At 45.4% G+C, this 13,706-nt stretch overlaps 1 protein-coding gene across 1 annotated transcript in view; it reads left to right on the top strand.

Moving 5' to 3' along the window:
- The first annotated feature begins 562 nt into the window (after positions 1-562).
- The window catches only part of Trim71 (tripartite motif containing 71), a 64,812-nt gene continuing 51,668 nt past the window's right edge, over positions 563-13,706 (top strand). The window contains exon 1 of the mRNA XM_026406816.2: positions 563-1,420. Within this exon, the coding sequence (XP_026262601.2) occupies positions 563-1,420 (858 nt within the window). The remainder of the gene's footprint in view (positions 1,421-13,706) is intronic.

Raw genomic sequence — 13,706 nt, forward strand, 5'->3', positions numbered from 1 at the left:
TCGCGCGGGGGGACACCGGCTTGGCGACGCTTTGCTCCCGCCTTTACGAGTTTGGGGCACATTCCCTTCCCAAGAAGAGACTAAATCTGTTTAAAGAAAAGCAACACACCAAATACTCGTCGAACCAAATTCTGCTCTCGCCGGGACTAGGATTACACAGCGGACTCTCAATTTGGGGACTCCTCTTGGTTAGCGCGAAGCGAAGCCCCAGCTGCTCCAGGGAGTACACTGACCTCCCAGCCCCTGCTTGCCCCTCGCGTGTCGGGGCTTGTTCTGGCGTTACAGCTTCGGAAGGCACGCGGCCCCCACGTCCTCCGGGAGGAATCTGTGTCACCTCTGGTTAGTGGCATTTAATGCCCGCAGTGTTGGAGCTGGCAGCGCGCGGGCCGGACGTGGCGAGGCCAAGGGGGCTGCGTCGCTCTGGTGTCTGCTCCCGGATTTCAGGCCTAATCGATGCATTTTTCTGAGTGAGTCGGTGGCTCCCCCACCCGCCTCGTCCGCGCTCTCCTCCTCCTCCTCCTCTTCCTCTCTGGTCTCCTCCCTCCTCTGGGCCGGGTTGCAAATGGCTTCGTTCCCCGAGACCGACTTCCAGATCTGCCTGCTTTGCAAGGAGATGTGCGGCTCGCCGGCGCCGCTCTCCTCCAACTCGTCCGCGTCGTCCTCGTCGTCGCAGACGTCCACGTCGTCTGGGGGCGGCGGAGGGGGCCCCGGGGCGGCGGCACGCCGCTTGCACGTCCTACCCTGCCTACACGCTTTCTGCCGCCCTTGCCTCGAGGCGCATCGGATGCCGGCGGCGGGCGGTGGCGCATCCGGAGAACCGCTCAAGCTGCGCTGCCCCGTGTGTGACCAGAAAGTAGTATTAGCCGAAGCGGCTGGCATGGACGCGCTGCCTTCGTCCGCCTTCCTGCTCAGCAACCTGCTTGACGCCGTGGTGGCCACCGCCGAAGAGCCGCCGCCCAAGAACGGGCGCGCCGGCGCCCCAGCGGGCGCTGGCGGCCACAGCAATCACCGGCACCACGCGCACCACGCGCACCCGCGCGCATCCGCCTCCGCGCCGCCGCTCCCGCAGGCGCCGCCGCCGCCCGCGCCTTCTCGCTCAGCGTCGGGTGGCCCCACAGCCTCCCCGTCTGCACTGCTGCTGCGCCGGCCGCATGGGTGTAGCTCGTGCGATGAGGGCAACGCGGCCTCTTCTCGCTGCCTCGACTGCCAGGAGCACCTGTGCGACAACTGCGTCCGCGCGCACCAGCGCGTGCGTCTCACCAAGGATCACTATATTGAGCGCGGCCCGCCGGGTCCCGCAGCCGCGGCCGCGGCCGCGGCGCAGCAACTCGGGCTCGGCTCCCCTTTCCCTGGTGCGCCCTTCTCCATTCTCTCGGTGTTCCCGGAGCGCCTCGGCTTCTGCCAGCACCACGACGACGAGGTGAGTCGTGGGGCTGCCTGAGAGTGGGCTGCGCCTGGGTTCGGTGTGTGTTTGCGTATCGGTGACCGCCTGTGGACAGGGTCCTCCCGACCCGTGTCAAAGTGAGGAGAGGTGGGTCCTCAACCAGATATATTGCATTTTTCTTTGAGCATAGTGACAATGGTTGGTATCTAGGAGATCACGACCTAAAAAGTGTGTCGAAGATCTGGCTTCTGTATGCCTGCCGCGAGGGGCCTTCGGAGAGTCCCAAAATGTGGGTTCCCCTATTCCATATTTTCACGGTAGCGAAACGTGGCAACCGTTGTAATTAACTTAGACATGAGGTGAGAGAGATAGGTGTGTAGTGTGAGTGTAGCCTTGAATTCCTTGTGTGGGCCGGCCTGAGGCCTCCCAAAGCGTTGAGAGGGCTCTCCTTAATTTTCTTTATTTGTGAAACTTGTAGATTATTGCTTTTGAGTAGGGTGTGAGCTGGGAAGGGGTGGTTGTGTGGATGAGTTGGTGTGTCGAGTGTTTGTGCCTATATAGATCAACTTTCCATGTGCATGGGGGGGTTGGACTGTTTTTTTTTTTTTTGTTGTTGTTATTTTTGTTGTTGTTGGTTTGTTTTGTTGTTTTTTGGACAGAAGCAATTGTTCCCTCTTGTGTTAAGTAAGGGACGTCTGTGGATCTTTGAGGGCCAAAGGGCCCCCCGGTCTTGAGCTCATATCTACTCCGCAGCTGATTCACGTAGTGTCAAAACGCATGGTCTGCCCAGAGCTTTCACGTGGCATTAACGTTCGGCATTGTGGACCGTACCCCGACATAGAGGCGGAATCTGGGCGAATTCATTGCCTTTACCCGGCTGAGACTCTTGCTATTGGGCTTCTCACGCAGCGCCCCAGGTTATGTCCCTTTGGGAACCTGTTTCCCTGGTTAGAAGGTATCCCCACTCTGGTCAACCACAGGCGCAGCTTCCCTTGGGGGAAAAAAAAAAAAAAAAACCGAGCAGCTACACGCGGCTTGAACCTGGGGATGAGCAGCATCTGAGGGCTGCACCGCGGTTTTTGGGCTTGATTTCGCTCTTTGGGTTGTGGACACTGTGTGACACTTTCTTTTCACTTTGGTTTTGAGCAGTACCTTCCACTCGCCCTAACTCACGGGATAAGGAACGAAAAATTTTGAGGCGCAGCCTCTCTTGAAGGGTCCGTAACTTAAAGCTGTCTACCTGTAGACCTGTGAGATTCGGTGTGTAGTCTTGCCTCCGCGGGAGAGCAGGAGATGGCAAAGGCTTTAAAAATCCTGCAGGAGTTGAAGTGGGTTGGGTGATACTGAGCACCTCCAAGCCCAGCACCGCGCTCAGCCTTTCCCACTCTAACCTGTTATTGGGTAAGAGGGCGGAGCTACTGCCCGATGGCCTTAAGCCGACTTCTCCTATTGGAAAAAGTTGAAATTCTAATCTTTCAAAAGGTTCCTTCTAGGTGTGGAGCTTGGGGCGGGAGGGATTGCTTCGTCTTTAAGCTTTGAATGGACTTTCTTACAGTTTTCTCACATTCATGGGTGAATGTTTCTAGTACGTTCTTTCATTACTTTTAGAAAATCCCAGGAACAGAAAGACGGAGCCAATTCACTTGCAGATTAGGATCAAATGGAGGGCGGAGGGGGGGAGGGGAGTTAGAGGACTGGGTGCCCTGAAGCCGCGAGATTTCCCCTCCTGGAAGGGAGGTTGAGTTTAAATGTCAGTTTTTATTTATATTCTTAGAGATCTACCTGTGTTTTAGCTGTGCGGGTACCGTAGGCGCTCCGTGTTACCAGACTTGTGAAAGGCTTATTCACTTTTTAAATCACAAAACTATAAACTTTTAAAAACTCAAGCAGTGTGGGAGAGCTCGAAGAGAGAAGTGAACCTCTCCACCCCTTGAGATACCTGGATGCTTTAAAAAATCACGTTTTAACACGTTCAGTGCTAGGTTGAAGTTTTAGAAAGCACTTAGATATTAGGTTTTTGAAGTAAATACAATTTTTTGAAACAAATTTGAGCGATATTCTACTTCATGTCTTTAGCTTTTCATTAAAACAAGAAAACTTTGTTCATTTGGAATTAAAGTGCTAGAAAATTTGAGTTCCAGAGGTGATAAGCTAGTTTCGAATCGAAGACTAAAATGTTAGAGAAAGCACGACCAGGCAGTGAAGTTCCTATAAGCTGTTGAAATTCTTCCTTTTTCCTTTTGATGGAAGTGATTGTTAACTGTTTCAGAATATTGTTCCTTTAAAAGTCTGCCTCTGGTTGGGAAGGAGCTTGAGGGCAATTTGAAGGATAGACTGACTCCTGTCTGGATTGGGAAGACCCACTGAACGCCTAAATGCATATATGGGTTTTACTCTGTGTACGTCTACCTCGGTTTTTAAAATGTGCTATTTTACCGAGTTGCTTTCTGTGACAACTGGCTCCATTAAATAATCCTGGGCGACTCTCTTCTTCTGTGAATACCTGGTTTGTCATTTCAGGCAGAAGGCAGGCTCACCGGGGAGATTGCTTTCCTTAAGCATCTCCCCGGGGAAACGACTCTTCCAAACCTGCAAGAGAGGCGTCATCTTTAGTTTAAAAACTCAGGATGAATTGAAAACCTAAAAGGAGGCAGTTGCGTTTTCCAGCGGAATAAAGAGTTTTGCTTGCTGCCACTGTCTAATCTCGTTTTTGGTTCTTAAAAAAAAAAAAACAGTTTGGGTTTTTTCCGCTAGTCCTGTGCTTCGTGGGTCAGTCGGGCCGCAGGAACTGCTGGCCACGCACTACCTGCGTGCTGGTGTCGCGCGAGAGTCGTGCCGAGGTAGAGCCGCTGCGGGCTGCGCAGCCACCCGCTCACCCAGACCCCGCCTCGGTTCTTGAGACTTGGGCGAGGAGCACAGCCCGGCTCCAGGCTGCTCTTCTCCCGCGGGCACCCAGGGTCTGTGCTTAAGGCTGCTTAGGTTGTGACAAAGGTTCTTTTTGCGTTTTAGGGGAAGACTTGAGGGGGTTAAATGTGTGGCTTTAAGGGCGCCACTTCTGCTGCTCATCAGTAGCCCTTTAACTTGCTCCCACCCGTTGCAACTTATCCTGAGCCCTTTGCTGCTTGGGAGAGGACACTGGGAATGAAGTCACTGTGTGTCAGGGTTCTCTAAATCGCAGGTAGCCTAGCAGAGTTGGAACATGCTGGATCCCCAGGAAAGGCTGTGTCATTAGTAGGGTAGGGGAAGGCAGGGACTCAGTGACTCTGTTGCCATCTTGAGTCAAGGGAAACATTGTATGTAGTCCACCCCACCAGATGGTGGCTATGTTCCCAGTCCTTAAGGTCAGGGACTGGGATTTGGCCCAGTTCTTCTCTTGTACTGAAAATGGGGTACAGGTGCTGATAAAATTTATATTCATTCTCTGCAGTTGGGCTTTAAAATGCTTCCTGGAAAGACAGTTCTGTAATTCCAAACTGATATGGAGTTCTCTTGGGGACTGTCTACAACCAGGAAACCTAATCGGTTTGCTGCCTAAAATAATTGGTTGTTGTATGAAATCCTCTCTTGTGTCTTAAATTGTATTCATCATGATGTGTTTTATTCCTAGAACCTAAACTTTCTCAGGTGTTTGTATACTCAGTTGTATGCATATTTATTTAAAAATTATGTGCACGTTCTTGAGTAAATTATAAAATCTACACCAAAATGCTTTTTGGAAGGGGGTGCTTACGGGATTGAACCAGAACTTTGGGGATGTTAGACAAGCACAGTACGTACCACTGAACCATATCTGCAGCCCTCTACCAAAATGCTGTTTTAAAAGTTTTGATTCTTAGTCATGCTACATGTCAAGTTTTTTTTTTTTTTTTTTAAAGAAATGAAATACAAATACAGGTAAAGACCCACTTTTCTACCATTTTTTCCATCTATCTCAAGAGGTGCTCAAATCCAGTTGACAGATTTTATGGTAAAGTTTGAATTTCTATAAACTTTTTAATGACTCATAAGTTTATTCCTAAGGGTTTCTTGTTTGTGTTTTGGTAATGGTAAGGGGAGAAAATGAGTAGAAATGAGTATTCTAATGTAGTGCCCTTATAATTCATACCTGACACCTATTGGTCAGAAAAATAAACTTTTCTATACCTCAGAAGTGACTGAGGTTGCTGCTTTTAAATCCAGTTCAGCAGGCAGATATTTGTAAATTGAAGTCTGATGGATTAAGACTGCTTGATGAAAATATACCGGAGGGAAATGTTCATTATTGATGTATTAATTCCTCCTCCCCCCCTTTAAAAAATATTTTTAGTTGTTGATGGACACAATACCTACAATAATTTTTTTAGTTATACATGGACACAATAGCTTTATTCATTTATTTTTATGTGGTGCTGAGGATCGAACCCAGTGCCTCATGCATGCTAGGTAAGTGCTCTACCACTGAGCCACAACTCCAGCCCCTACGCCCCCCCCCCCTTTTTTTGTAGTTTTTTTGCAGTGCTGAGGATTGAACCCAGGCATCAGTTTAGTGATGCATGCATGCATGCCATGTGCTCTACCACTGAACAACACCCTCTGCCAGATACGTTAATTCCATTCTGAGTATAATCTTTGGGCTTTGAAAAGTTATGCTTGAGCTGACATCTTCCATTAAAGTGCATAGAAGTGGATTTTATCAGCTTGGACCCTCCAGGAAGAAGGCCATGGATAGTTCAGCTTCTGCTGCACAGGTTGCCTCAAAAGGGGCAGCTTGTCTAGCTGCTAGAAATGTGGAGGCTGTGTGTTACCAGCATTGTCTGGGGACCTTTTGTGACCTTGTGTTGTATTTTATCTAGGAAATTTCAATTTCCAGGTCTAGGGTTTTACTTGGGAAAATGGACATTTTGGGAAGAAAGTGGGTACTTTCTTTGACGTCCAGCCTTCATTTGACACTACCTTATTTGTCATGAGATATTTTCAGAGTTAAACATCAGTTATATTTGGAGTATAGAAATATCAAAGTGTCTAAATATTGAGTAAAATTGTCTTTTTTCTTCCCAGTCCCCCCTTCCATTTTACTTATAAATAGCATTTAGAAGGCTGTGTGGTGCAGGCCTGTAATCCTAGCGGGTTGGGAGGCTGAGACTGGAGGATCTCTATCCAGTTCAAAGCCAGCTTCAGCAAAAGTGAGGCACTAATGCAATTCAGTGTATAGAGCACTTGCCTAGCCCTATACAAAATAGGGCTGGGGATGTGACTCAGTGTTGGGTCGAGTGCCCCGGAGTTCAATCCCTGCCAAAAATAAAAATAGATAAATAAATAAATAATAGCATTTTAGATTTCAGGAGACTAAAATATCTAGTTTCATAAAGATCTCCTTAGAATGGATGCAACTTTTGCCTGACATGTAAATTTTATTTAATTTTGTCTTTTCATTGTAAAAAAAAAAAAAGTCTTAATTGTGCATTTATAGTAAGGAAGGTCTTGTTGAGTCTGTAAACAAGAGGTGAATTGGCTGAAATGCTTGTTGTTGAAGTGGTTTGCCCAGGGTACAAAGAGTTGGATAATTTTCACTTATTATTTGATTCCTCAACTTGCTAACTCAGGTAGTTCCTAACCTGAGATCCATTCCCATCAAGTTTTGTTTTCGTTGAATCTGTAGAACGATCTCAGTTCAGTTATCAATAGGCACAAAAAGCCAGTTGTAGTTTGTTCAGAAATAATTTTCCATGTAGATGCCTTATGGAAGTGGTAGTCTTTAGTGATAAAATTTCTGATTTCAGTAATTATATTTTAGCATACTGAAGTTATGTTTATTGGGAGGGCCTTTTTATGAATAGGGTGTATGTATACATTAAAAAAAATATTTTCTTTGGTGGCTCTGGGGTTGCACATGCTAGGCAAGTGCTCTATCACTGAGCTAACATTCCAAGCCCTTTTTTACTTTATTATTTAGTTGTAGTTGTACGCAATACCTTTATTTTATTTGTTTCTATGTGGTACTGAGGATTGAACCCAGGGCCTCCAATGTGCTAGGCAAGTGCTCTACCTCTGAGCCACAACCCAAGTGCCCCTTCCCCTTAAAAAAATTTTTTTTTTAGTTGTAGATATTATTTTTTTATGTGGTGTGGGGGACCGAACCCAGTGTCTCATGCATACTAGGCAAGCTCCCTACTACTGAGCCATAACTCTGTCCCCTCCAAGCCATTTTTAATTTTTATTTTGAAACAGGGTCTCAGTTAAATTGTCCAAGTTGGCCTGGAACTTGGGTCTTCTTGCCTTAGTGTCTAGAGTAACAGATGTTATAAGTGTGCACCACCATGGCCAGATAGAAGGGTGGACAATTCTTTATCTTGATTATTTATTTATCTGTAAGGGCTTCTGCAGAATAGCGTATTCTGCAGAATAGTATTTCTGGAGTTTGAATGAAGCAAAGATATGTACACAGAAAATGAAATAGACTTAGGGCCTTGTCGCTTTGACTCCCTTTGTGAATTGTGGAGGTTCCTGCTTTAATTTTAGAGCCTGACTAGGTGAGGTGTACCCCTGGGAATGAAGATTGTGTGCCTGAACGTGTCACCAGCTTTATGTATCTTTTAGTTAACTTCTGGAAAGTTTGGCCAGGGCTGGGGATGTGGCTCAAGTGGTAGTGCGCTCGCCTGGCATGCATGCGGCTGGGGTTCGATCCTCAGCACCACATACCAACAAAGATGTTGTGTCCGCCGAGAACTAAAAAATAAATATTAAAAATTCTCTTTCTTTAAAAAAAAAAAAAAAGAAAGTTTGGCCAGCCATTTCCTTGAATTCTAGATTTAACCTTTTGCAAAGTTAAAAATGTTGCTCTTGAAATGCCAGTGGGTTTTTAGAACTCTTTCATACTCTTTTGAAACTAATAGGGATACTTCTTAAAATGCTATTGTATTAAATAAACAAACAAACAAACAAAAACTCATTTTGCTAAATATGAATCTGCTAACTACTTAAAGCACAGGAGAACTTTGGAGGAGCATCAGCAGTCATTATTAGAGTGTTGGGAGTTTAGAGGAAGCTTGTAGTTTGACTACATCTGCAGACTTTAGTTCGTGTCCTCTGAGATCAATGCCAAAGTGAGGAGGGAGATAATTTATTAGAGCCATCTATAGGCTTGCACTGAATAGCCCCACATGTGTGGGTAAGGTTAAAGCAAGAAAAGTGGATATGGTGAAGAAATTTTGAGTAATAGTTGGAACTTCAGGTAGTGGATTTTTTTTTTTAATTCACGGAGTCTTTTAATTAATTAGATTTACTTGAGCACTTCCCACATTGTGGTTCTAGATTCTGCTGTGCCTAATTTTTTTTTTCTTCTTAAATGTAAGAAGAGATTAAAAAAAAAGTTTCTTTCAGTGCTGTAAGGATTATTAGAGCTGCTAATATATGAGGTATCATAGTGCTGTGTGCCCCCCACATAGAAGGCAATTATGAACATTTATGTTAGTTTTATTATCAAACTATCCCCCCCCGCCCCCTGCCAAAAAAAAGGGGGGGACAAACCTTCAGGGTCAGAAGAAAGAAAACCTGAGCTGTGCGTTCTACCATTTCACCATCATGTAAGTTGGTAGCTGTGTAGTGATCTCCTTCATATGGTGATGCAAGGTGAAGGGGGGGGGGATGCATACAACTTGTTTTCTTTTAGAAAAACTGGAAATCCAGGGGCTGGGATGTGGCTCAATCGGTAGCACGCTCGCCTTGCATGTGTGCAGCCCGGGTTCGATCCTCAGCACCACATGAAAGATGCTGTGTCTGCCAAAAACTTAAATAAATAAATAAATAAATAAATATTAAAAAAAAAAAAAGAAAAACTGGAAATCCAGTTCAGTTTTTTTTTGGGGGGTGGTACTAGTGGCTAGTGGTGGTGCTGGGGATTGAACACAGGGCCCATGTACCCTCCTCAAATTAGCTTTCGATCATTTGAAGGTTGTGGGGCTTCCCAAGTGTTGAAGAAGATGGGGTACAAATACATTTAGAGATTTCCTTCAGCTGTTTGAGAACCATAACCTCCCACCCACCTATCCATCCAATACTGGGGATTGAGCCCAAGGACTCTCTGCCTCTGAGCTACATATATCTCCAACCCCCTCCCCTTTTTTTCCAGGCTGGCCTCAAACTTGGCATCCTCCTTCCTCAGCCTCCTGAGTCCCTGTGATTACAGGCCTGCACCACTGCTTGGCATACTCCCTCTAAATTATGGCATTTCAGTTGTTCCATAGAGAGCAGTTTGACTTAGGGGATTTAAAATTAAAATTAAACCTTAATATTTTAAGCTTTAGTTTTACAGCTTTACTTGTGTGTATATGTGTGCATGTATTGGAGGAGACATGAAGAAGAATCTTAATTTTATCACAAGAAAAGCCTTAAATTATTATAGAAGAAGCGGCCAGGGTGACAAAATGACTTGATCAGAAACGGTATTGCTGATAGCACTTGATGTATTATTAAGATCTGTTATGAAGCTGGGGGTGCATACCTGTAAACCTAGCAACTTGGGAGGCCAAGGCAGGAGGACTGCGAGTTCAAGACTACCCTTACAACTTGGTGGTACCCTTAGCAACTTGATGAGACTTGTCTCAAAAGGACTGGGGATATACATAGCTGAATGGCAAAGCAAGTTTGGGCCTCAATACCAAAAAAGATATGTCGTTAACAGTATTTGTTTTCTGTTCCATCCTAAAGATGAGCAGTCACTGCTTGAACCTTGTGATTTGTCAGGGAATATAAAAATGGGAAGGAGAAGATGAATGGAGGAGGGAGATTCTCAATTTCTTTTTTTTTTTTTTAAATATTCATTTTTTAGTTCTCGGCGGACACAACATCTTTGTTGGTATGTGGTGCTGAGGATCGAACCCGGGTCGCACGCATGCCAGGCGAGCGCGATACCGCTTGAGCCACATCCCCAGCCCTCAATTTCTCAATATGGCTGTTTTGTTTTTCTTTTTGGTACCAGTACTTGAACCTACGGTCCTTAACCACTGAGCCACCTCTCCCAACCCTTTTTATTTTATTTTTTTGAGATGGTTTCACTAAGTTGGTTAGAGCCTTGTTAAATTGCTGAGGCTGGCTTTGAACTTTTGATTCTCCTGTCTCAGCCTCCAGAGCCACTGGGATTATAGGCAAATGCCACTGTGCCTGGCTGTATGTTTTCTTAAATTACTAGACAAAAATCAGGGCTGGGATACAGCTCAGTTGGCAGAGTGGTTGCCTTGCATGCACAATGCCCTGGGTTTAATCCCCAACACTCGCATGCACGCACACACGCAAACACACACACAACCCCCCCCCCCCAAACTAGACAAAAAGTCTAAATGCTAAAGATGGCATTAAACAGGTTTAGATGAGTTTCGGCCTGAAGGTAGAGGAATCTTGGAGCATGGTGGAATTTAGATAAAAGTTGACTGATAAGTAGGGTGATTTCCACTGGATTAGCTGTGCCTGTGCATGGAATCAGTCTTTTCCCATTTCTAAATAAGGTGATAGGGTTCCCTCCTTTTTCACCCTTAGTAGAGGGTGGGTTATTGATAAACAGAAGTAGTAGTAACTGTCAGAAACTAGTCCCCAAGTAAGGAATTGTTGACTGGTGGTGTTGAGTTGTTAAGGAGGTAGCTGAAAGGAGAGAACACTAGGGTACTGGGGAAGTAGCAGCCTTAGGAAGCATCCAGGGATGGGAAAGGAACAGGTTCCAAGTGCTAATACTTAGGAGGCTTCCTGTGGGCCTTGCACCTGAAATGGAGGCTGTTCAGCCTGTGCCAGACTGGTACCTCTGCTGGGGTGAACCATGTTGGTAGGAAGTCTGCCGAGGACATTACCCAGGAAACAGTTAAGAAAGGCCAGACCCTTCCTCTCTGTGGTGGGACCTGTTGGCAGAACCTGGCAGGGACCTAGCTGGCAAAGCAGAGGTGTGGTTTGCTCAGTCCCAGCTGCCTCAGCCCAGAGGAAGAGGAATGGGCCTGGGGCTCACACAGCGGGAGTTGTAGTTAGCATTAGACCCTGGCTCCTCACAAAAGAGAACATGTCCAAAGCTGGCAGGTCCTAGCGGTGGGGTGAGTGTCCAGTCTCTAGATCCCAGCCTCCTCCCGTGCTGGGTCTTGCTGCTGACCTGTGCTCCCAGGCTGTACTGGCCATGTGGCAGTCTGTTCTGTACCCTCTGGCTCTTCCAGTTGAGTTGTGCCTACCAAGGGGGACTGCTGTTTAGTGCCCAGACATGTTTATGTTGTTACGCCTGTTGATTACAGCTACCCAAGTGAAGTAAAGATGAAAGATGAGTGCAGAAAATCATTATGAAAACGGATTTGGTAAAGTAGAAGGCTTTTAGGGGGAAAATAAAAAGGGAGCAAAGTAATCCAAGAATCCTGCCTTGTAGAGTTTGGGAGCCAATTTGGGATGAGGTGGTGCCCTGTTGTGATGTGGTTCTGATCCCTGAATGGGAGCTGCTCTGGGCGCACAGAACTGGCTGCTAGGGAACTGTGGAGTGACTACCCTTAGACTGTGGGTCTCCCTCTGGTGTGAGGAGGAATTTCCCAGAACAGTATAGATGGTGTCTTGTGAAATGGGGACGCTCAGTACATTCTAGGTCCCGTAGTCTGTGCTGCTACTACGTAACTTCACCTGTCCAGGGAAAGGTTCACCTCTACTATTCTGATCAATGTTTTTTTTTTTTTTTGTTACTTGGGATTGAACCGATTGAACCCAGGGGTGTTTAACCACTAAGCCACATCCTCAGCCCTATTTTGTATTTTATTTAGAGACAGGGTCTCACTGAATTGCTTGGTGCCTCGCTTTGAACTTGGGATCCTCCTGTCTCAGCCTCCTGAGCTCCTGGGATTACAAGAGTGTGCCAGGCTATGTAGATATTTTGAAGTGAAGGAGCTGATTTGAGGACAGTGTAGCAGGCAAGCCAGTTGAAGCCCTGTAGCCTCCCCATCTCCTTCTGTGTGCATCCTTTTATATTTAATAATTTTTTCCCCCAGAAAAAGCAGTAAGTTTTTGTTCTTTTTTGTTGTTGTTGTTGTTGTTAGCTTGATCAAAGCTTTCTAGGATTTAGGGGAATATCCTAAGAGGACAATTTATTTTTCCAATTTGGTCCATCTAAAAACATCCATCCATCTATCTATCTATCGTGATGCAGGATATTGAACCCAGGGTCTTGTGCATGTGAGACAAGCACTCTACCAACTGAGCTATATTCCCAGTCCCTGATTTTTTTTTTTTTAAACCACATGGGTGTAAGCAAATATAATGAAAATCCACAGCTTTGTTTCACTGTCAATTGAGGCAAATATTTTGGAACTTTGATGGCATTTAGGGGAAAGAATCACTCCATGCAGTATCAAGTAAGGTTTAAAAGTCCTCTCTGATTCAAAGCTGGCTACTGTGGCACTATCTGTAATCCCTAGCATCTTGGGAGGCTAAGGCCCAAGGATGGCAAGTTCAAAGCTAGCTTCAGCAAATTAAGGGAGATCATGTCTTTATTAAAACAAAAGGGGGGGGGGCTGGGAATGTGGCTCAATGGTTAAGTGTCCCTGGGTTCAATTCTGGGTACTAAAATAATAATAAAATAAATAAATAAAATGGTTTGGTAGGTGAGAAGGGTTAATTTTGTTTATGTGGCTGGCTATAAGATGGAATAGCTAGAAATGCAGTAATTAATCCTAGATGATATTTGGGGCTTGCAATAGTTGCAAATTTCCTAATCTTATTGTTACCCATTCTTCCTCTTCTGCATCTTTGCTAAACTAAATTGTATGTTAACTTTTAGTTATATAAACAGACATAGATAAAGTAAGACACAGTGAAAGGCATTATTTATATTTGGACATCTCAGATGGGGGAGTGTTGCTTCCAGTTTTAATGTTGGAAAACAAATATTTTCCTTGTGAGAGATGGTGCTTACAGTTTGTGTGTGAGGGTCCCCCTCCACACTGCACTAATTGGCTAAACCTGAGCACAGGATTTGGGTTCCATTTGTCTTCACAGCTCATTGGTCCTAGTCCCATAGAATTTATTTTCAAGATGGTTTGCTTTTTGGGATATCACATTTTTTCCCACCAAAACAAACCTCAAGGAGATGGAGTAGCCTCTGTCCTCTCAGCCTGACCCTTTCATGGTCACTTTCTTACTTTTAAGTGTAACTGTGTGAGGGCTTTCTCCCCATCCTGAGGATAAACACAGATTTGCTCATAGTTAACAAAAAGGAGGAACCCAAATAAATGAATGCTTAATGAAAAGGTATTTTTGTAGGATTGGGCTGTTACTCAGGGTTAGACCTCTTGTCTAGCATATGCAAATCCTGGTTTCAGTCCTGAGTACCACCCTC

This window comes from Urocitellus parryii, chromosome 3, assembly GCF_045843805.1.
Source record: "Urocitellus parryii isolate mUroPar1 chromosome 3, mUroPar1.hap1, whole genome shotgun sequence".
NCBI lineage: Eukaryota > Metazoa > Chordata > Mammalia > Rodentia > Sciuridae > Urocitellus > Urocitellus parryii.